Source organism: Chrysemys picta, chromosome 3, assembly GCF_011386835.1.
Source record: "Chrysemys picta bellii isolate R12L10 chromosome 3, ASM1138683v2, whole genome shotgun sequence".
NCBI lineage: Eukaryota > Metazoa > Chordata > Testudines > Emydidae > Chrysemys > Chrysemys picta.
The window spans coordinates 3,667,718-3,691,472 of record NC_088793.1 but is presented as its reverse complement, the minus strand read 5'-3'; the positions used below and the strand labels follow the sequence as shown (position 1 = coordinate 3,691,472).

Sequence of the window (23,755 nt, the reverse complement as noted above, 5' to 3'; positions counted from 1 at the left end):
TGTAGTGTGGGGCCCAAAACTGGACACAATATTCCAGATGAGGCCTCACCAATGTCGAATAAAGGGGAACGATCACGTTCCTCGATCTGCTGGCAATGCCCCTACTTATACAGCCCAAAATGCCGTTAGCCTTCTTGGCAACAAGAGCACACTGTTGACTCATATCCAGCTTCTCGTCCACTGTGACCCCTAGGTCCTTTTCAGCAGAACTGCTACCTAGCCATTCGGTCCCTAGTCTGTAGCAGTGCATGGGATTCTTCCGTCCTAAGTGCAGGACTCTGCACTTGTCCTTGTTGAACCTCATCAGGTTTTTTTCTGCCCAATCCTCTAATTTGTCTAGGTCCCTCTGTATCCGATCCCTACCCTCTAGTGTATCTACCACGCCTCCTAGTTTAGTGTCATCTGCAAACTTGCTGAGAGTGCAGTCCACACCATCCTCCAGATCATTAATAAAGATATTAAACAAAACTGGCCCCAGGACCGACCCTTGGGGCACTCCACTTGAAACCGGCTGCCAACTAGACATGGAGCCATTGATCACTACCCGTTGAGCCCGACGATCTAGCCAGCTTTCTATCCACCTTACAGTCCATTCATCCAGCCCATACTTCTTTAACTTGGTGGCAAGAATACTGTGGGAGACAGTATCAAAAGCTTTGCTAAAGTCAAGAAATAACACATCCACTGCTTTCCCCTCATCCACAGAGCCAGTTATCTCATCATAGAAGGCAATTAGGTTAGTCAGGCACGACTTCCCCTTCGTGAATCCATGCTGACTGTTCCTGATCACTTTCCTTTCCTCTAAATGTTTCATAATTGATTCCTTGAGGACCTGCTCCATAATTTTTCCAGGGACTGAGGTGAGGCTGACTGGCCTGTAGTTCCCCGGATCCTCCTTCTTCCCTTTTTTAAAGATGGGCACTACATTAGCCTTTTTCCAGTCATCTGGGACCTCCCCCGATCGCCATGAGTTTTCAAAAATAATGGCTAATGGCTCTGCAATCTCACCCGCCAACTCCTTTAGCACCCTCGGATGCAGCGCATCCGGCCCCATGGACTTGTGCACGTCCAGCTTTTCTAAATAGTCCCGAACCACTTCTTTCTCCACAGAGGGCTGGTCACCTTCTCCCCATGCTGTACTGCCCAGTGCAGCAATCTGGGAGCTGACCTTGTGCGTGAAGACAGAGGCAAAAAAATCATTGAGTACATTAGCTTTTTCCACATCCTCGGTCACTAGGTTGCCTCCCTCATTCAGTAAGGGGCCCACACTTTCCTTGATTTTCTTCTTGTTGCTAACATACCTGAAGAAACCCTTCTTGTTACTCTTAACATCTCTTGCTAACTGCAACTCCAAGTGTGATTTGGCCTTCCTGATTTCACTCCTGCACGCCTGAGCAATATTTTTATACTCCTCCCTGGTCATTTGTCCAATCTTCCACTTCTTATAAGCCTCTTTTTTGCGTTTAAGATCAGCAAGGATTTCACTGTTTAGCCAAGCTGGTCGCCTGCCATATTTACTATTCTTTCTACACATCGGGATGGTTTGTTCCTGCAACCTCAATAAGGATTCTTTAAAATACAGCCAGCTCTCCTGGACCCCTTTGCCCTTCATGTTATTCTCCCAGGGGATCCTGCCCATCTGTTCCCTGAGGGAGTCAAAGTCTGCTTTTCTGAAGTCCAGGGTCCATATTCTGCTGCTCTCCTTTCTTCCTTGTGTCAGGATCCTGAACTCGACCATCTCATGGTCACTGCCTCCCAGGTTCCCATCCACTTTTGCTTCCCCTACTAGTTCTTCCCTGTTTGTGAGCAGCAGGTCAAGAAAAGCTTTGCCCCTAGTTGGTTCCTCCAGCACTTGCACCAGGAAATTGTCCCCTACGCTTTCCAAAAATTTCCTGGATTGCCTGTGCACCGCTGTATTGCTCTCCCAGCAGATATCAGGGTGATTAAAGTCTCCCATGAGAACCAGGGCCTGCGATCTAGCAACTTCTGCTAGTTGCCAGAAGAAAGCCTCGTCCACCTCATCCCCCTGGTCTGGTGGTCTATAGCAGACTCCAACCACGACATCACCCTTGTTGCTCCCACTTCTCAACTTTATCCAGAGACTCTCAGGTTTTTCTGCAGTATCATACCGGAGCTCTGAGCAGTCATACTCCTCTCTTACATACAACGCAACTCCCCCACCTTTTCTGCCCTGCCTGTCCTTCCTGAACAGTTTATATCCATCCATGACAGTACTCCAGTCATGTGAGTTATCCCACCAAGTCTCTGTTATTCCAATCACATCATAATTCCCTGACTGTGCCAGGACTTCCAGTTCTCCCTGCTTGTTTCCCAGGCTTCTTGCATTTGTGTATAGGCACTTAAGATAACTCAATGATCGTCCCTCTTTCTCAGCATGAGACAGGAGTCCTCCCCTCTTGCGCTCTCCTGCTTGTGCTTCCTCCCAGGATCCCATTTCCCCACTTACCTCAGGGCTTTGGTCTCCTTCCCCCGGTGAACCTAGTTTAAAGCCCTCCTCACTAGGTTAGCCAGCCTGCTGGCGAAGATGCTCTTCCCTCTCTTCGTTAGGTGGAGCCCGTCTCTGCCTAGCACTCCTTCTTCTTGGAACACCATCCCATGGTCGAAGAATCCAAAGCCTTCTCTCCGACACCACCTGCGTAGCCATTCGTTGACTTCCACGATTCGACGGTCTCTACCCCGGCCTTTTCCTTGCACAGGGAGGATGGACGAGAACACCACTTGCGCCTCAAACTCCTTTATCCTTCTTCCCAGAGCCACGTAGTCTGCAGTGATCCGCTCAAGGTCATTCTTGGCAGTATCATTGGTGCCCACGTGGAGAAGCAGGAAGGGGTAGCGATCCGAGGGCTTGATGAGTCTCGGCAGTCTCTCCGTCACATCGTGTATCCTAGCTCCTGGCAAGCAGCAGACCTCTCGGTTTTCCCGGTCAGGGCGGCAGATAGATGACTCAGTCCCCCTGAGGAGGGAGTCCCCGACCACCACCACCCTCCTCCTCCTCTTGGGAGTGGTGGTCGTGGAACCCGCATCCCTAGGACAGTGCATCTTTTGCCTTCCAATTGGTGGAGTCTCCTTCTGCTCCCTTCCCTCAGATGGGCCATCTAGTCCACTCTCCGCATTAGCACCTGTAGAGAGAACATGGAAACGATTGCTCACCTGTATCTCCATTGCCGGTGCATGGACGCTCCTCTTTCTTCTTCTGGAGGTCACATGCTGCCAAACCTCCTCACAATCCTTCTGTCCCTGCTGCGCCTGCTCTGAATCTTCAGAACATTGCGGCCGTAGAAGCATCTCCTGACGTCTGTCCAGGAAATCTTCATTTTCCCTTATGCAACGCAGAGTCGATACTTGTTTCTCCAGCCCTCGAACCTTCTCCTCCAATATGGAGACCAGCTTGCACTTTGTACAGACAAAGTCACTTCTGTCCTGCGGAAGAAAGACAAACATGGCACAACCTGTGCAGGTTACAACAGCTGATCGCTCACCTTCCATATCACCGTCCTCTTAGGAGCTTCCTCAACTGTTGCAGGAACTACTCTGAGAAACCTGCAGATGAAAGCCTCAGTGTGCTCTCCCCACGCGAACTCCCAGGCAAACTCCTGCTGTTAGCCTCTGCTGTTCGCCGCTCAGCTGGTTCGCTGCTGACTGCCCTTATATACCAGTCAGGCCCACTCAAGGCCCACCTGGAACAAAGCACTCCCAATTCACACTTTTCAAACAAACAAGCAAGCAATCAAGCACACGGTCAAACTGACCAACTGTCCCAGCAGCAGGCACTCAGATACTCACCAACACAGCCCCCCTAATGCAGCACTTAGCGTACCTCCTCTTGGACAGCTCCCAGGCAAACTCCTGCTGTTAGCCTCTGCTGTTCGCCGCTCAGCTGGTTCGCTGCTGACTGCCCTTATATACCAGTCAGGCCCACTCAAGGCCCACCTGGAACAAAGCACTCCCAATTCACACTTTTCAAACAAACAAGCAAGCAATCAAGCACACGGTCAAACTGACCAACTGTCCCAGCAGCAGGCACTCAGATACTCACCAACACAGCCCCCCTAATGCAGCACTTAGCGTACCTCCTCTTGGACAGCTCCCAGGCAAACTCCTGCTGTTAGCCTCTGCTGTTCGCCGCTCAGCTGGTTCGCTGCTGACTGCCCTTATATACCAGTCAGGCCCACTCAAGGCCCACCTGGAACAAAGCACTCCCAATTCACACTTTTCAAACAAACAAGCAAGCAATCAAGCACACGGTCAAACTGACCAACTGTCCCAGCAGCAGGCACTCAGATACTCACCAACACAGCCCCCCTAATGCAGCACCTAGCGTACCTCCTCTTGGACAGCTCCCAGGCAAACTCCTGCTGTTAGCCTCTGCTGTTCGCCGCTCAGCTGGTTCGCTGCTGACTGCCCTTATATACCAGTCAGGCCCACTCAAGGCCCACCTGGAACAAAGCACTCCCAATTCACACTTTTCAAACAAACAAGCAAGCAATCAAGCACACGGTCAAACTGACCAACTGTCCCAGCAGCAGGCACTCAGATACTCACCAACACAGCCCCCCTAATGCAGCACTTAGCGTACCTCCTCTTGGACAGCTCCCAGGCAAACTCCTGCTGTTAGCCTCTGCTGTTCGCCGCTCAGCTGGTTCGCTGCTGACTGCCCTTATATACCAGTCAGGCCCACTCAAGGCCCACCTGGAACAAAGCACTCCCAATTCACACTTTTCAAACAAACAAGCAAGCAATCAAGCACACGGTCAAACTGACCAACTGTCCCAGCAGCAGGCACTCAGATACTCACCAACACAGCCCCCCTAATGCAGCACCTAGCGTACCTCCTCTTGGACAGCTCCCAGGCAAACTCCTGCTGTTAGCCTCTGCTGTTCGCCGCTCAGCTGGTTCGCTGCTGACTGCCCTTATATACCAGTCAGGCCCACTCAAGGCCCACCTGGAACAAAGCACTCCCAATTCACACTTTTCAAACAAACAAGCAAGCAATCAAGCACACGGTCAAACTGACCAACTGTCCCAGCAGCAGGCACTCAGATACTCACCAACACAGCCCCCCTAATGCAGCACTTAGCGTACCTCCTCTTGGACAGCTCCCAGGCAAACTCCTGCTGTTAGCCTCTGCTGTTCGCCGCTCAGCTGGTTCGCTGCTGACTGCCCTTATATACCAGTCAGGCCCACTCAAGGCCCACCTGGAACAAAGCACTCCCAATTCACACTTTTCAAACAAACAAGCAAGCAATCAAGCACACGGTCAAACTGACCAACTGTCCCAGCAGCAGGCACTCAGATACTCACCAACACAGCCCCCCTAATGCAGCACTTAGCGTACCTCCTCTTGGACAGCTCCCAGGCAAACTCCTGCTGTTAGCCTCTGCTGTTCGCCGCTCAGCTGGTTCGCTGCTGACTGCCCTTATATACCAGTCAGGCCCACTCAAGGCCCACCTGGAACAAAGCACTCCCAATTCACACTTTTCAAACAAACAAGCAAGCAATCAAGCACACGGTCAAACTGACCAACTGTCCCAGCAGCAGGCACTCAGATACTCACCAACACAGCCCCCCTAATGCAGCACTTAGCGTACCTCCTCTTGGACAGCTCCCAGGCAAACTCCTGCTGTTAGCCTCTGCTGTTCGCCGCTCAGCTGGTTCGCTGCTGACTGCCCTTATATACCAGTCAGGCCCACTCAAGGCCCACCTGGAACAAAGCACTCCCAATTCACACTTTTCAAACAAACAAGCAAGCAATCAAGCACACGGTCAAACTGACCAACTGTCCCAGCAGCAGGCACTCAGATACTCACCAACACAGCCCCCCTAATGCAGCACCTAGCGTACCTCCTCTTGGACAGCTCCCAGGCAAACTCCTGCTGTTAGCCTCTGCTGTTCGCCGAATCTAGCAGCATTCAGAGCCCCCATTGTGAGCCTTCTCCCGGGTACCTCCGTCCCCCACCCACGTTTTTCTCATGGTGTGTCCAGCGGAGCCGCTCTCATGTCAAGGGTCACTGCCGGGTCAGAGGTCAGTGAGTGGCACTGCACCCCTGTGTGCCACATTGCAATGCCACTCAGGTTTGGGGAGCCTCTCAGCCAGGGGGCCTGGAACAACCTGCCCCTTTTGCCCCCGCTCCGGGGTACACCCTGTGTTGAACGTGCATCTGGCTGTGGGCAGCACTGCTTTCTCCTGCCTATAAATGGAACCCACTGGCTCAGTTGGGTCTTCCTCTAGTGGCTGGTCCACAGAAGAGGATAACAGCCTGATAGATCTACCAGCGAAAGGAGCGACTCCGTTAGCTCACACAGTAACGCTTGTGCCGGGGAAGCGGATTATTCACTGTTATAGTGGAGCGAACAAAGACTTTGATTACAACAGAGGAACTTGGATCCCATGACACTGGTCGCTGCGCTGCACTAGCACCTCTTAGGACAATGAAGAGGGACCCCCCAAAAAATGAGATATTTAAAATCCCACCTCCAGTTCTTCCCACCCTCTTGTGAGACGTTAGACTCTGCACATTCTCCCTCCTATCCAGGCCAGTGACAGGTGATAGTCCCTCTGGCAAAGCAAGGCTGAATGTTCGTTCCTCTACAGAAGCAGTGTGGTCTAGTGGAAAGGGCACTGGGCTGGCACTCAGGAGATGTGGGGTCTGTTCCTAGCTCTGCTGCTGAGTCGCTGTGTAACCTGGGGCAAGTCACCTCATCTTTCTGTGCCTCAGTTTCCCTACCTAGTCTGAGGACAGTGGCACTCAGCCACTGTGGTAAAGTGCCTGCAGCTCTCTGGATGAGCAGGTACCTAGCAAATCACTGCAGTACCTAGGCAGATTCTGCATCAACCCTGATCCTGAACAGAAATACCTGGTGTTGTTACTGAAGAAGCCTGGAACATGAGACTCAGCGGTGAGATTCTGACAGCAAAGAAACGGTGCCACCCGCTCTCTGGATGGGATGTGCCTTCGCTGGCTTCTCCTGCTGTTTCTCTGAGATTCCTCTTGCAAAGTGCTGCCACCCAACAGCAGTCTCTGAGAAGCCGCCCGATCTCCGAGCAGGCTAATTGCCCGACTATACAGCAGCGGCCCCTTCATTGCTGCTAACTTGCTTGGGCTCTCATCTTGTTTTCATGCACAGCACCTTCCCAATTAGCTTTTACATCTGGGAGGGGAAAATAGCTCTTGTAACAAATCCACTGCCAGCCTGGACAATATCAAGGAGTTATCTTACGGTCTGTGGTTTAAATTGCTATGTACCAGCCTCTGCCAGTTTTGGGTGCCCCTTGCCAGTGTACTGTTAGAAAGCTGCATTCAGAGACTGGTGAGAGGCTCACAGATCGGGGGCAGAGCCTTAGGGGGTACAGGAATCCCTGCCATATGATGCAGAGAAAAAATGTGCACCCACCACTTTTCCCCTCAATGCTTGAGACTCTGCATCTCCCAACACCTCGGCTTTGTAATTGCTACCCAGCCAGTAGTGATCTGAGCCTCCCAGACCCTTGGGCAGGTGGGGAAGGAATTTTGCAGCTCGGGAACACATAGATGAAGCCACTTGCCCAAAGCCACACAGACGGTCTGTGCCAAAGCTGGGAATAGAACCTAGATCTCCGGGTCCTGTGCTTCAACACACTCACTACCACACTCGCTCTCCCCCACGCTGGCCATTTTCTCCTGACACTTGAACCTGTGACCTTGTCCTTAGAGATGGGTCTGGATCCGAACACCCTGGACTCTGGGGAAGCCAGGCTCTGAGATACCAGAACCAGCCACCTGTATAATAGAGCTAAAGCTGTCTCCTTTCAAACCCAGGCCAGAATCCACAGAACTCCTGGCATGCAGATAACGCCCTGACCAGCACTTTCTCCAGGAGTGGCACCTGGCCAAGCCCCCCTGAATCAGCACATGATCCGACAGGACAGAGCCTACAGACTGTTTCCATTCACTGTTGGTTCTTTATTGATGTGTTCTCTCTGACAATGCGTTCGGAGCTGTACAGGACACTAAATGAGGACAGTCCCTGACTCAAGAGCTTCCAACCTCAGAGATGGAGATGGGACATGCTGGAAGCCGAGAGAGATAATGGTTGGGTTCTAATCTGGGGGACATCATGGAAGGAGCAAGTCTCACAAGGAGCATTGTCCATCTCTAAAGGACAGAGCACGGGAGATGGGCTGGCAAGCTTCATTTCTCTTCTCCAGCATCCCGTCCTCCCTCAATAAAACACCTTCTCCAGGTACGCGTTCAGGAACATGCCGGTGCGATCCAGCTCCTCCCGCATGGTGCAGAACTTCCGGAAGCCGGGATACATCTTCTCAAAGTCCTTCCGGGTACAGGTGTGAGCCTACAAGAGAGCGACTGTGTCAGCGAACCCTCTGCCCACGAACACTGAGCAACAACGGCAGACGTGAGCTCTCTGTGTGTTCGTCTGGAGAGATCTACAGGCGCGTTCACTGCCTGGGGACAAACACAGCAACAGAGTCCCGACCCCAGAGGCTTTACAATCAGGCTGGCTCCATCTGGACAGGAGCAGCACAGGGTGGTGTGGTTCTTACAGGTGGAAGGTCTGTGACGTCCAGGGGTGGCCAGAACTAATACATACAGTGAAACCTGCCCTGAAACCCCCCTGCCTCAGACACCTTTAGGGACATCTGCCGTTTTGTAAACCCAGGTCTGCGGCTCATTTCCAAACCCAGCCCTGAGAATCCACACTGCATGGTAAACCCGGGCTTACAATTGCTGGGTCTGGGTCTTCCAGTCGTGCTAATGCGTCCACGCTGCACAACATAGACCTTCTGACTCCGGTCCACAGCTTGTCCTGGATCCCCACTGCACAATGGCAGGGGTTGGACCCGACTCACAGCAGGACCTGGGCTCTGACCCACCCCCTAGCAGGGTCCTAGGGCCCAGGCTCTGAGTGCTTGGTGTGTGGACGGAAGAGGGACTTGGTCTCAAACCTGAACCAGAGCCCGGGCTCCGTGTGCAGTGTAGACAGACCCTCTATGTCTGAAGGGACCACTTTGCTCATCCATGAGGTTCTAAAGGCCACGTTTGCCCTCACGGGTCTAGACTGAAAGCTGAGCCATACCACCCCTTCCCCCATCTCTCCTCAGCCCCATTGCCCTAGGACGATCCTCACCTACCGCCCCTCCTTGAATCTAATGAGGCCTTTCCCTGCCCCCAGAGGGACAATGACTGATTCATGCCACCGCACCCCTGCCCGGCCCCTAGCCCCACTGTCCTGTATATGGCCTCCTGTGCTCCTCACAGTGAGTGAGGGGGCTGGGAACCCGCAGCAGTGGAGATAGGGCATGGCAGAGAGGACAGGCCAGAAGGTTCCCAGATGAGCCGGATCAGGACTCTGCCTCAGCGAGCATCTAGGCCGGCCCTACTCCACCCTCCCACCCCCCGCAGCCACCCTCCTTGTTACCCTCAGAACCCGGAGTGTGAGTCCCAGTGTCTAGTTCACAGGGTTAAAGAGCAAGGGCTGGGCTCAGAGACCTGCGCTCTGATTCCTCCCTGAGCCCACGGGCCAGGCTGCAGCAGTACCTTTGCCCAGTGCGGTCGCCCCCCAGCCTTCTTCATGACGCTCTCGTAGGCCAGCCAATAGTCCAGCCGGGGCACGTCCTTCCCGTAGGGCCTGAGGGCACAGGGCAGAGTCAGTGGCTAGCAGCTGCCTCCGTCCCCCTTCACAGAGGGTTTCTTTGGCATTAAGACGACAAAGGGGGCACATGACACAAACTCATTCACCTCTTACATGGACTGGTCACTGGGGGAGACAGAGCTACCCTCGCCTTCACAGAGGTTATGGATTTCCCCACTGGGGGATGCTCATGGGACCTACTGGAGTTTGAGTTCTGCAGCCAGCCCTACTCGGGCCAGCAGTGGGGTGTGAACCCGGCACTGTCGGCGCTAGAAGCAGCAGCCGCGGCCGCGTGAGCTCAAGGACTAACCCCAGCTGGGTAGGGCCTGCGGTAGACTCTGCTCCAGCTCAGACTAGATGCGCTCTGTCTCCTAAGCCTGGGTTAAAACGGAGCCCCGGGCGCCTGGGGTGAATGTCAGGAAAAGCTTCTCGGGAGGGAGATGGTGGATCTCTGCTGTGCAGTGTCCCCCGGGAAAGGGCTGGAGACCCATCGCTTGGGACATTTAACATCAGACCGGACAGGGCCCTGGGGAACAGGCTGAGGAACATTTTTGGGTCTGTGTTTGTCCAGCACAACGGGGTCCTGGTCCATGACGGGGCCCCTAGACATCCCCACAATACGAACAATTAACAACAAGTAACAATAAGAATTCCCAGTGGGACAGGACCCGACAGCTCTTTTAATCTCATGTTCATGATCAAACCAACCAGCTGGGAATAAATAATCAACTCAACCCTTAAAATCCCCATGAACCAGCCCGTGTTGTAATCCCCACGTGACATGTGGGGAAACTGAGGCACGGGGAGGGGACTTGACTGGCCCAAGGTCCCATAGCTGGGAATATAAGTCAGGACTCTCAAGACACTGGACAGTTTTTCTGCCCCCCGTGCAGCAGGGGAAGAGAACTCTGGGGTCGCCGCCCACCAACTCCGAGCGGAGCACGAGCAGTGAGATCCGGATCGGCCGAGCCGTCGACGTCTGGTAACACCAGCTTCCAATGTGCAGGTTAACTCTGGCTTGTGTTGCAGCCCCCGGCCCTGCCAGAGCCAGAGTCCCGTTCCTCCCGGCCCAGCCCCCGCTTTACCTGTACATGATGATGTTCATGTAGCAGCTGTCTCTCTGGAAACAGGGACTCAGCAAGATGTCGTCCCCCCGAGCAAAGCGCACCTCCACTGGGTAGTGTGCCACCACTTTGGGGTTGTTCTCCAGCACGGCCTTCAGCTCCAGCAGGGCCTCCTTCGTCTTCTCACTGCCCAGGTGCAAACCGCCCCCAGAGTGCATGTTAGCATTGGAGCCACCATCTCGCTGCTGGGCCTCAAACCGCCCTTCCCCACAGTGGGGCGAGCTCAGAGCTTGACCACATCTCCCCCTAGCGCTGGAAGGGCAGGGGCTGGGGGTCGAGATTGAGGGGCACTAGCAGAGCTGTGGGGGGGTGCCCAGGGCTGGGATAGCAGGGGGCTGTGGGTTCGGACTGAGGGGCTCAGCAGAGTTCTGCGGGGGGTGCCCAGGCTGGAATAGCAGGGGGCTGAAGGTTGGGCTGAAGGGCATTGGCAGAGCTAAACCCATTGGCATTGGGGGGAGGGATAGCTCAGTGGCTTGAGCATTGGCCTGCTAAACCCAGGGTTGTGCATTCAATCCTTGAAGGGGCCATTTAGGGATCTGGGGCAAAATCAGTACTTGGTCCTGCTAGTGAAGGCAGGGGACTGGACTGGACTGGACTGGACTTTCAAGGTCCCTTCCAGTTCTAGGTGATAGAATAGAATAGCTGGGGGGAGCAGGACTGGAAGAGTCAGGGCGTGCTGTGGGTTTGGGGCTGAGGCACACTGGCAGAGCTGAGGGGGAGTGCTGGAATAGCCGGTGGGCTGTGGCGGGCTGGCAGAGCTGAGGGGGAGCAGGGCTGGAATAGCCAGCGGGCTGTGGGTTGGGGCTGAGACATGCTGGCAGAGCTGAGGGGGAGTGCTGGAATAGCCGGTGGGCTGTGGCAGGCTGGCAGAGCTGAGGGGGAGCAGGGCTGGAAGAGTCAGGGGGGGCTGTGGGTTGGGGCTGAGGCACACTGGCAGAGCTGCGGGGGGGGGGAAGCTTTCACAGCTGCCTGCACCATACTTGGCTCTAGCTGGCATTAAAATCCCTCCCTTTTGTGAGCGATTTATGTGCGGAGTCGTTATCAAAGAGAAGATACTGCGAGCTAAGCCGGGACCAGAACCACCTTCCAGCCTCTCACCACCAGCAGAGCTGGTCCCTGCAGAACGGCCCCTCAGGCTAACAGGGAAGTGATGCTGCTGAGTTTCTGTGCAACACTGGGGAGCTCAGCACAGCTCAGCGCTTTTAACTCTCAATCGCTGTGCAAGTCCCCACGCTAGCTACCATGGGATCCTACTGATTAACAAAGCGAAGAGTGTAATGAGACCACAAAGTACAGCTGGGAGCCTGCTAACAGGCTTTGACATTTCTCTGTTTTTTCACCTGTAGTAATGATACACAGTAGCTCTGGGAAACCCTCATGCTTCAGGGCATAAGCCACCCTCTCACTCAGGTCAGGAAGAAACTTTCCCTACGGGCAGGGTATCCCACACAGTCACTTAATGAGACAGTTCCTACTCCAAAAGCTTACCATCTAAATAGACAAGATAGACAAATGCTAAGAGGAGAACACGGAGGCACAAAGGCACGGCAGCATTGCTCACACGCTTGCTTTGTCCAACCCTGCCTGTGGTCAACTGATTGTTCCTTCCTAAATGGAGTACTTTGCATTTGTCCTTATTGAATTTCATCCCATTTACTTCAGACCATTTCTCCAGTTTGTCCAGATCATTTTGAATTTTAATCCTGTCCTCCAGAACACTTGCAACCCCTCCCAGCTGGTCTCTTCTGGCCTTGGAATCTCTGTCTCTGTGACTCTATTCCAGGATAACTCAGACAAGCCAAAGAGAAATTAAGCCTCCCCCATGTCATGTACACTAGACAATCTGCAACTGAAGCTGAATTATTCAGCCTGTCAATGGGATACCGGCTGCCCTGGCGTGGCCCCTTTTCAGGACTCGTCCTCCGCTGAGAAACCAGGCGTCAGAAAGGGTGCAGGCCATCAGGGCAACCCACCGGGGAAAGAGACAATCCAGGGGGAGCGAGGGAAGGGGCAGACACTAGCCAGATGGAAACAATACTGAACTGCGGGGGAGGGAGGCGAGGGTGCAAGACCGGCTTACGCTCTGAGGGAACTGAAACAACTTGGGAGAAGAATAGCAACAATGGCCTTGATTCTGATCGCCTGACGTCAGCGTAGGAGAGGAATAACGCCGCTGGAGTCACTGCAGCTGTATTGGTGGAAGTTCAGAGGCAGGCCACGGCTGAGCCTGGCCCTTGCTTTTGACCCCTGTGGGGTCACGTCTTTTATCGTAGAATCATAGCAACATAGGGTTGGAAGGGACCTGAGAAGTCATCAAGTCCAGCCCCCTGCGTTGTGGCAGGGCCAGGTAACCCTAGACCTGCCCTGACAGGTGTTTGTCCAGCTGTTCTGAAAAACCTCCAATGACGAGGATTCCACAACCTTTCGTGGAGCCAGTTCCAGAGCTTCACTCCCCTTGGAGTTCGAACACTTTCCCGAATATCTAACCTACATCTCCTTTGCCACAGGTTAAGCCCATGACTTCTTGTCCTACCACCAATGGACATGGAGAACAATTGATCGCTCTCTTCTTTATAGCAGCTAGTCACGTATTTGAAGACTGTTATCCATTCGCCCCACCCCTCCAGTCGTCTTTTCTTAGAAATAAACGTCCCTTTTTTTAACCTTTCCTCATAGGTCAGGTTTTCGAAAGCTTTGATCAGTTTTTGTTGCTCTCCTCTGGACTCTCTCCAATTTGTCCACATCCAGGAGCAGCGCCAGGGTTTTTGGCGCCCTAGTCGGGGGTCCTTCCACGCTCCCGGTCGTCATGGGCAATTCTGCGGCGGGGGGGTCCTTCCGCACTCCCGGTCTTCGGGGCACTTCGGCGGCAAAATTAACACCATTAATCTGGGCTTGAATAGGGACTGGGAGTGGCTGGCTCATTACAGAAGCAGCTTTTCCTCTCCTGGAATTGACACCTCCTCATCTATTATTGGGAGTGGACTACATCCACCCTGATTGAATTGGCCCTGTCAACACTGGTTCTCCACTTGTGAAGTAACTCCCTGCTCTCCATGTGTCAGTATATAATGCCTGCAGCTGTAACTTTCACTCTATGCATCTGAAGAAGTGAGGTTTTTACCCACGAAAGCTTATGCCCAAATAAATCTGTTAGTCTTTAAGGTGCCCCAGACTCCTTGTTATTCCAGAAGGATGTTCTCAATGAAAGAGAAGTCAGAAAAAAACCTCAAGAATGATTCAAAGGTTAGAAACCTGCCTCTTAGTGAGAGACTCACCGAGCTCAATCTCTTTCGCTTAATGAAGAGAAGGTTACGGGGTGACTTGGTCACAGTCTCTAAGTACCTACATGGGGTGCTGGGTGTTAGGATAGAGATATTCAGGCCTGTCTGCAAAGGCCTATACTTTAAGAATTTAGGTGTATTCTGATCACTTAGCTAGTTATCGAGGTAGAAAAAAAGTGATTTTAATTCTTTTTTTTATTTGCAAGGGACAGTCTGAGGCTCTGCTCTTAGGCTAAGTGAGGCCTTCGGCTAAGCAGCAGAGGCAGCCCTACGCTGAGAAGTGACCGGTCACATCCTCACATTCCAGACTAGTCCCATGGAAATAAGGTGCTATTGGCTGTTAGGAATCCAATCCTGTCCTGATATTCCTGTCACCTCCAGAGAAAGGGAAGAGCCTAGAAGATGTAAAAGGAAACTTAGTTTAATAGCATCCTGTCTGGCAAGAACTCACTTATCAATAGCTGGGGTGTAAAATTCTTGCTTCTGTATTGTTTCGTATGTTTATTTGCATGGTCTGTTTGGTTCTGTAATTGTTTCTGTCTGCTGTATAATTAATTTTGTTGGGTTTGTTAAGGTGGTGGGATATAATTGGTTAAAGAACCATGTTACAGTATGCTAGAATTGGTTAGTTAAATTTCAGTAACATGATTGGTTAAGGTATAGCTAAGCACAACTCAAGTTTTACTATATAGTCTGCAGTCAATCAGGAAGTAAGGGGGGGCCGAATGGGAACAGGGAATGGGGGTGGGGGAATTTGAATCATGTTTTGCTAAGGGGGGAATAGGAACAGTGAATGGGAACAGGGATGGCTCTGTGGTGTCAGAGCTGGGAAGGGGGACACTGAGGAAGGAAACTGGAATCATGCTTGCTGGAAGTTCACCCCAATAAACATCGAATTGTTTGCACCTTTGGACTTCGGGTAATGTTGCTCTCTGCTCATGTGAGAAGGACCAGGGAAGTGAGAGGGTGAAGGAATAAGCCCCCTAACATCTTGGTGCCGTGACTCGGATGCAGTCCACGCAGCTCTGCTTGGAGCAGGTATAGCGAACTCTCGTGATGGTAGTTGCGGGTTCTGGCAAGCCAGGGAAAAGGATTTTTTGGCTCAATGGATAAGGAAGGACCAGGGCCCATACCAGGAGCAGCGGTCAGCCTGGGATGAGATTAAAAAGGAAATGGATGCAGTGTTAGGGGACCCAGAGGGATGGGGGGTGGCTGAGGAGCCCCCCCTCCTTTGGTATATGGGTAGTGGAAGAAGGTCCCTGCCCATGGGGACTGGACGCCCTCCAGGGAAAGGAGGCACTTCAGTCCACTTGTGAGAGGTTTGAAGTAAGGGCAGCATTATGGGAAGCTGCCAGTAAACGTGCAAGGTTGGTGCTGTTTCAGCCAGGGCTGCTGAAGGGGTGTAGAGTAGTTCGGGTGGTTAAAGATGATTTGGCCCATCAGGGTTTAGAGTCAGAAGCAGAGTTAACAGACCAGCTTTAGAGACAGGAGCTGGGACTTGGTCCTGGGGAAGTGGAGGAAAAAAGAAAAGGTTTCAACCTGAAAAATGGCCGCGTTTGCAGGAGCACGTAACGACCCCCACTCTTCTCCCAGAGCCAGGCTGAGAACCTGGGGGGAAGGGTTCCCAACTGTTCCAACCCGGGGAGTCTACTCTTGGTTCAGCGCTAACTATATCCTTTTCTTCTTTTCCTTCTTCTTTCTCTCAGTTTACTTAATTTGCTGCTGGGAGCCTGTACTTTAAACTGCCCTGACCGGCTTCATTGGTTTCTTTCCACCTCTACCCGCTCCTCTTCCCCGGCCTGTCCACACTTTTGTTTTTCTGAAGTTTTAGTGGAGGGGACTTTGGATACTTATGTGAAATGTTTTTGGTGGTTTGTTTTGTTTGGGACAAAGTACGACGGAGGTCTGCTGTAGTCCACTGGAATTTTTGGAGGAACAGATCCATGGGCAACCATGGAGACAAATGTTTTACTGCCCTTTGAACAGTCTCAAGGTAAAGACAGCACAGGTTAAGGCGGCTGTGTGGCAATAATTGTACTTGGTGGCTGAGTGGTTAAAAACAAAGTGCGCTACCTTAAAAAACTAAATGTAGGAGTAAGTGATTTAAAAAAGTAAGTAAAACGTTACAAATACCTTTTACAAAAATTAATAATACAGGGTTTGGAGGAAAGTAAACATTTGGGAGTTGTGAAAATGGTACAGGTAACAGTTGTGGTGTTACAAGAAGCAAGTTTTTGGTTTAATAATAAAACCCAGTTCTATAAATGTAACTGTATGTGCAACTCTGTGCAATCACATTGGATGGAAGCTTGGTAATTAAATTATACCGGGGCTCAGGAAGAGTGGCTCCTACCACCACGATGCTTCTGTCCCCAGAAGCCTTTACAGCTATTCTGAGAAAAAATGGGCCCTTTTCCGACAAAAATGGTCTATAGGGGACTGCTGCAGGCAGCAGGCGGAGAAATAATCTAATCAAATTATTTAACTATTGGGTAATGTGATCAAAATCACTAAAGGAATGTCAGGGGTTTCTATTGGAACTTAACTTGACTGCCCCTGGCTGTCTCTGGTTGTACAAGATGGGAGTGTAATCGGGGTACAGTTGTGTAAAAAAAAAAAAAAAAGTAATCAGTGCAAAAAATGTTAGGCAAAAATAGTTCTGTGCATGCATAGGAAAAGGAAAAGGGGAGCAATGATGGGAACACTGAGCCTTGGGGGGGCTCTGGGGGATTGGACTGTCGCTTTGGTGTGGGGGTGCATGAAAACTCTGTGGGCACGGGGGTGGGGGCAGTTACACCTTGTGTAAAATTAAAAGGGCTAATATAATGTTATGGAGGTTAAACTATTTCCCAGGACATGTGCAGTGTGTATTGGAAAAGAGGTAAAAGAAATGCAAACAAAACGTGGTACTTAATTAAAATCCTATTAGGGCTCCAAAAGAAGCCACAATAAATTGTGCTTTCTTTTTCAAATCTCTGTGTGTTTTAAAGCAGGAGATGAAAGTGAAAAGTAATGAGAACTCTGGTGGAAGTGAAATGTGTCCCTTTTAAGACAGTCTCTGAGCTGCTGATCGCTTTGGATCCAGAGGCAAGCCAAGAAAGCCTCTGTGTAAATGCAAATTACCTAACTGATGGGGGAAGAAGAAAACTACCCATAAGTAGCAGCACAAAAAATTTGGAAATAATAAATCCATCTGGCCAGCAAACAAGCTACTAGAAGCCTCAGATTATGGCCCTCCAGAAGAGGGAGGTGAAAAAACAAGTCAAGCCTGAAAATAAGGGGGACAGGTTAACCCTAATGGGGTGTGTGTGTGGGGGGGGGGTGTACAAAGCCAAAATCTAAAGCTGTCTCTCAGCTATTACCTGAAAATAAACGTAAAGCTTGGTACAGCAAAAAAACCATTGCAAACCTGGTCTGTTGTACAAGAGGGGAAACTGAGGCACGCCACCTCATAAATTTCATAAATGACCAGTGAGTGGGGTAATTCACTAGCCTGACTATAAAACAAAATAAGAACAGCCTAAAGGTAATTCTTCTGTTTTTCCTGCAATTAGCAAGGAAATTTGTAAAAGGAATTGGTATTATTATTAAGCAATAATCTGTCCCCACCAAAGGGGGTAAAAATAGTTTCTTTTGTTTTTCAGACACTCTACAAGCATGCTGGCGCCAGGGAAAGAATAACCCCGAATACTATGAATCTGTGTTTTGCGTTGTTTGTCTGTGGTGTGTGTCTTGTTGCTAGCATGACATGGGTGGGGGATGGCTTCAAAAGGCTGACAGGGGTGGAAAATGTGTACGAAAACGCAAAATGCTCAACGAGGAGGCCAGCACCTGTGTAACAGCTACCATGGTACCTGAAAATAGAACGGCAACTAAAATGATGCTCGCTAAAAGTTTACCCCAATAAACATCAAATTGTTTGCACCTTTGAACTTCGGGTATTGTTGCTCTGTTCATGCGAGAAGAACCAGGAAAGTCAAAGGGTAAAAACATAAGCCCCCTAACACGGGGGAGGGGCTGTAGGGAGCTGAGGATCTTGCTCACCTCTGATGCGTGCAGTCCCTTTGTGATGTCAGGACCCGCCTGGTCCTGGCCCTTTATGATGCGTCACTGGAACAAACAGCCTCTCGGGAGAGATCCAGTGGCAGCACCAGCAGGGAGCCCAGTGTCCAGACCGTCCTCCCCAGCACGAGGATGGGGATCACGCAGAGCTGGTTCCGTGCGTGCTGGGACAGCCCCTGGGTGTTGTACACCTGCGTCCTTCTGGTCCTGGTCATCTGGATGGCCATGGCAACCCAGCAGAGTTTCTCCAGGAGAAGCAGGATGGTAGGAGGACACCCCCCCCCAACCCCCCTGCATCCATCCTACACTCTCAGCAGAGCTTGCCTGGACACAGCCCCATGGAAGGAAGGGAGGGAGGGTGGCCAGAGGCCCCCTGTTCTGACCAGGCCCCATTGGGCTGGCAGGACACATCCACAGAGAGAGACAGGGCCACAGACCGAGCTCGTGGCTCCATTCATTGGTTGTTCCTTACTGCCCCGACCACCCCAGCTAGTGATGATAGAACATTTGCTGCTACCTAATATAAGACATACCTCTGGCTTTTGTCCCTGCTGGGATCACTCCATATATGGTGATCCAGTAAGAAGAGGCTTGTTCTTGAATCCTCCAGTTTTCATGAACACTTTAAATTCAGCAAAATCTCAAAGAACAAAATGTCTGAAAAGAGCATGCAAATACAGACTTGTTTTGCTCAGATTAAAATGCAGAGCAGCCTCTAATTGGCATTTACAGGTATATTACAAGTTAAAATATTTATTATAAGATCAAATGAATAATTCATTACCTCCAAGCAACAAGTAGGATAGAAAAACCAGGAGTACTTGTGGCACCTTAGAGACTAACAAATGTATTTGTGCATAAGCTTTCGTGGGCTACAGCCCACTTCTTCGGATGCATAGACTGGAACATAATATTGAGGAGATATATATACACATACAGAGACAGGTGGGAGTTGTCTTGTCTCTATCCACTAGGCCACAGTGCATTTGAAGTAAGGGGTCAGAGTCAGTACATTCCTGTGGTGTGTGGTGGTTATTTTGGCTCTCCCAATGCCATAGTTGTTGAAGTGACACATTTTGACCTGTGACCTGTGCTGGCACAGGGGCATCATTGTTAAAACGAGTTTCTCACAGCAGGTTCTTGTTAGACCTGAACACAAGTTAACTGGACCATGTCTCCGATGTCTCATTGGGAAAGTTTAAAAGCCACTGAAGGCCTTGCAGTGCACTGACATACTGGGATTTTCAGAAAGCCTCTGACAAGGTCCCTCCCCAAAGGCTCTTAAGCAAAGTAAGCTGTCCTGGGATAAGAGGGATGGTCCTCTCATGGATCAGTAACGGGTTAAAAGATAGAAAACAAAGGGTAGGAATAAATAATCCATTTCTCAGTATATGTATAGATAGGAAACACTGCTGTCCAGATGTCGGATTTCTCCCCCAAGCTCTGAATTCGGTGCATGGTATATGTGGTTAGTTGCATACCCTGCAGTCCTTAACCCTGCAGAGTTTTAGAAGCTCTCTCCTGCAATGCTTCTAAACTCTGCAGGCTCCTGGTACCAGCAATCCCTGTTCCTCCAACCCCTGGATTATCCCAGTGACCCCTGGTATGGGTTGTGCTGTGTGTCCTATATTGGCTGCATCCTAGGAAAGCACAATGCCTACCCATGATGCCTCCTAGTGCAATACTCTCCCACAAGGAAAAACTGCCCCCTGGCCCCACATGGCAATCACCTCTGGCTCATTGTTATCCCCGTTTTATTGGAGTTCTCTAACCCTGCTGCTTTCTCTGTGTGTGGCAGGCTTCTCCGAGGAAGACGAGGCACAGCGATGAAAGGAAGAAACCGAAAGGTAAGCAGCCCCTGACCCCACAGCTGCGGTGGCAAACTCGGGCCCCATGCAAAGCAGAGAAATAGGGTCTAATCCCCCTCCTGCCTCCCCTCTTCCTGTGAAGGCACAGTCATGCCCACAGTCGTGCAGAGGCACTGGCTGGGGCTCCGTTCACAAGCTGCCCCTGAAATCTGGGGCTCTGGGGTGCTAGGAAGCAGAGGGTGCCCAAACAGCTCAACGTCTCCTTTATGTCTCACTTCTGGCAGGTTTTGGATGCTTTGAGGACGAGTTGGAGGAGGCTTGTGCATCCTTAGAGGCATGGTAAGCAATGCCCGGCTTCATAAATCTGCAGTGGGTCAGTCCCCTCCTCTCGTGTCATGCAGCTCAACCCCCCGCCAGGGGCAGTAGCCCTAGTAATCCCTCCCCTGCCCCGACAAGCAACTATTCTCCTTAGAATCATGCAATTCATTCCCACTCAGCAGAAGTTGCCATCTCTAATCCACCCCCATGCATCGTACAATGGGTCATTCCCTCCTTGAGCATCATGCGGCTCATTTAACCTGGGAGGGGGCGGTAGATTGTGTCGACTGGACTGGACCATCCTCCCCTCCCAAGAGGGCGAGAAAATGTTTGATGGGAGCAGCCCCGTGCACACCAGGGAGGTGAGGTGGAGAGTTCAGGAGGAAGGCTGGCTTTTCTGGTACGGTGAGTAGGATCCGGCAGCACCTGTGTAATGGTCCCACCCCCACCTCCAGTCCCCCAGCATGGGTTCCCAGTGGGATTTGAACCCTGGACCTTCAGCTCTGCAGCACAAAGCACCACTTAGAGCCTGCACTCAGCTACCTGCTCTCGCTGTTCCACAGCCTCGGCAAGCTCCTGGAGCAGCTCCCCTTGGCTCCCACCCTCAGGATCGCTGAGAGGAGGCTAGAGTACGTGGCCAGACACCTGGATGAAGTTCTGATACCGTAAGGCAACAGCACGGGGGGCACCAGACTGGGGGCTGGGTGGGAGGGGATAGTGCATGGAGAGAGGAGGGAGCAGGGAAAACCAGACACTCCAGGATCCTAAAATACAGGGGAAAAGTCACTTAGGCTACGTCTACACTACGGGGGGGATCGATTTCAGATATGCAAATTCAGCTACGGGACTAGCGTAGCTGAATTCGACGTATCTGATCCGACTTACCCCGTTGTGATGACAGCGGCAAATCGACCGCCGCGGCTCCCCCGTCGACAGCGCTTACTCCTACCTGGGCTGGTGGAGTACGTGCGTCGATTCGGGGATCGATTATCGCGTCCCGACGAGACGCGATAAATCGATCCCCGAGAGATCGATTTCTACCTGCCGATCAGGGAGGGTAGTGAAGACAAGCCCAAAAGGCTTTAGCTTCCAAGGTGAGACACCAGTGACAGTGAGGTGAGGGATTCTCAGAAATTAAATGCAGAGACCACAAGCTGGGTTGTGAGTAGGATCAAATCCTTCTGTCCGGCAAGATCTCCCAGCAGGCGACTGTCTAGAACCTGCCCCTGCTCCCTGCTGTGTTTGAAAGAAACAGCAATCAGATGACACCTGGGACGGGGTGTCCACCCCACACAGGACTGGAAGGGGCTAAGGTGGCCAGGCAGACCCATTAACTCCACAGGTACCCCTGGAGGAAGAGCCAAGGAGCAGGGAATTGATGGCAAGCAGGCTCAGCTGGGCAGGAATAGGCGGGGCCCCTAAAGCCAGGAAGCTGGCAACAGACAGGGGCTGCTGCTGGGAAAGGGCAGCCCCTCCCTGGGCAGAGGGGGACGTGTTTGGAGCTGGTGCACCCAGAGCAAGGAGGGGAACCAGGAGTGGCCGGAAGCAGTCCAGGGAAGTAGCAGGGAAGGCTGGGAGAGGAAAGCCCAGAACTGCTGGGTTGAGGGTCCCTGGCCTGGAATCTGCTGTAAAGTTCTTTTTTGACCCCTGTTTATGGTCTTGGCCTTCACAACATGCTCTGGCCAGGGTTACACACACGCTCACATCTTCCTCACACAGACCAATTTTTGTTAGCTAATCTTTCTATTAAAATAGCACTAGGTCCCCAATCATGCTCAAGGCCCCATTGTGCTAGGTGCTGCACATGTGTGTGTCACGAAGGGGTTATCGTTATAGATCAAATGAGTGCCAGCTCCCCCTCTCAGTCCTTCGTCAGCCAGTTGATGTCCTTGTGTCAGAGTGTGGTGTGCCATGCATGCCTAGGCACTGCCCCATTGCACTACAGTTGGAAGGCTGTGCCCAAGCCCCGCCTTTGCTCAGCAGGGCCATGTCCCATCTGTCCCTGTCTGCTCTCTCCCACAGGCCGAGTGTGATGACATCTGCGGCCAGCCAGTTCTCCTCTATGGAATCCATCCCCTCTTCCCTCTGGAGTCCCAGCTCCTTTTCCCTGGGAGAATCCTCCGTGACTCGGTCAGAGCCCCTCTGCCGCACAAGGGAGATCATGCCTGCCGCGGGCTGGGAAGGATCCACTCATCCCATCCAAGCCCAGCCTCTCCCCAGGCCTCCTGCCCACAGCAGACGAGACCAGCGAGAGCAGATCACCCCCCAGAAACCCCACATGGCTCTTCTGCCTCCAGCTCCACAAACAAAACCCCTGAGATCCGACACCAGCCCTCAGCGTGCCCAGGAGATCCAGGAACCATGTGGTTCCTGCCCCTTGGGATCCCTGCCTCAAAAGGCCGACAGGATCATGGCATCCCCTGATGCCATCCTGGCCAGGCTTGTGCCCACGGCAGTGGTCAAGCTGCAGGAGCACGTGGCTCAGAAATGCTCTGAGATTCAAATGCAGGCGTTTCCTAAGATGGTGAGAGAGTCTCACAGAAATGCTCCCCTCGTGAGAGAGACTGCCCTGCCTGGGCCACTCCGCCCCCCTAGGGAGCCAGACAAGCCCAGGACAGCGGCATTGCCAACGATGGGACAACAGCCTGCCCACCCCATCGAACTCCACATAAGGCGTGAACATCTCGTCATTCAGCGGGGGCTGCTCACCCTGGACCCAGAGCCCCCTGCAAAGCTGCCTCACGCCGTCCCAGCCAGGGGAGCTGGGGTGGAGTTCAGTGAGATGGAGACCGATTTCCTGCTCAATGAGGTCAGGGAGAAGTTGGACTGGCACACTGCTGAGCTGCATGGTCTTCAAGACATCACGGCTCCACACGGGTTCGATGGAACTGTGAATTCAAAGCTCTCCAGGGACCAGCCACCAATCAGAGTTTGCAAGAAGTGCGATAAGGTTCGACGGAAGAGACCAGCTGGCTCTGCAGGTGCTGACTTGCCCAGAATTCCACAGCGATGGACTCCAGGAGACTCCTCAGCGTCATCCAACCACAACAAGATGCCAGTGGTGTGGCTCCTTCCAGCAGACGGGAGCAAGACGCAGGATGGAATGGGGAAAATGGCTCCCACCAAGCAACCAAAGATGGTGTCCATTGCTACGAGTACAACAGGGCTTTTGCAAGCTGGGGAGAAAGCAACTGGGAGTCCTGACAGTTCTCCTCCAAAACCAGCAAAGGCCTCCAGAGCTAGGACACCATCCCCTTCAAGGAGCAAAGATCCAGTTCTCAAACGGATCTTAATGTGTCTCAAGAAAACCTTCTCCAAGCTAAAAAACAAAGCGAAGTCCCAAATGTCCAAGGACTCTCGTTCAAGAAGACCTGACACTAAATTTACAAAGCCACGCTTTTGGAAGGCAAGGGCCTCCAAGGGTGTCTTGTAGTAGTATAACGCCCTACCGTCAACCCTGCCCCTTGACCCCTTAAGTCCCACGCATGGGGGTATTACTTCCGGGGTCAAGGCG

At 52.1% G+C, this 23,755-nt stretch overlaps 1 protein-coding gene across 1 annotated transcript; it reads right to left on the bottom strand.

Annotated features, from left to right (window-relative positions):
- Nucleotides 1–7,954: 7,954 nt before the first annotated feature.
- On the bottom strand, nucleotides 7,955–10,930 carry LOC135982090 (L-gulonolactone oxidase-like). The gene is made up of 3 exons (XM_065587275.1): nucleotides 10,734–10,930; nucleotides 9,555–9,645; nucleotides 7,955–8,349 (listed from the first exon to the last, which is right to left on the bottom strand). Exons 1-3 carry the CDS (start codon nucleotides 10,928–10,930, stop codon nucleotides 8,221–8,223), a joined length of 417 nt encoding a protein of 138 aa, XP_065443347.1. The 3' UTR covers nucleotides 7,955–8,220.
- Between the last annotated feature and the right edge of the window lie 12,825 nt (nucleotides 10,931–23,755).

Bases quoted from the DNA above. Each gene is read 5' to 3' on its own strand.
- LOC135982090 (XM_065587275.1), bottom strand. From the start codon at position 10,930: ATGCACTCTGGGGGCGGTTTGCACCTGGGCAGTGAGAAGACGAAGGAG. The intron at 9,646-10,733 runs GTAAAGCGGGGG...CTGTGCCCTCAG, and splicing joins ATGAACATCATCATGTACAG to GCCCTACGGGAAGGACGTGC. The intron at 8,350-9,554 runs GTACTGCTGCAG...GCTCTCTTGTAG, and splicing joins GGCGACCGCACTGGGCAAAG to GCTCACACCTGTACCCGGAA.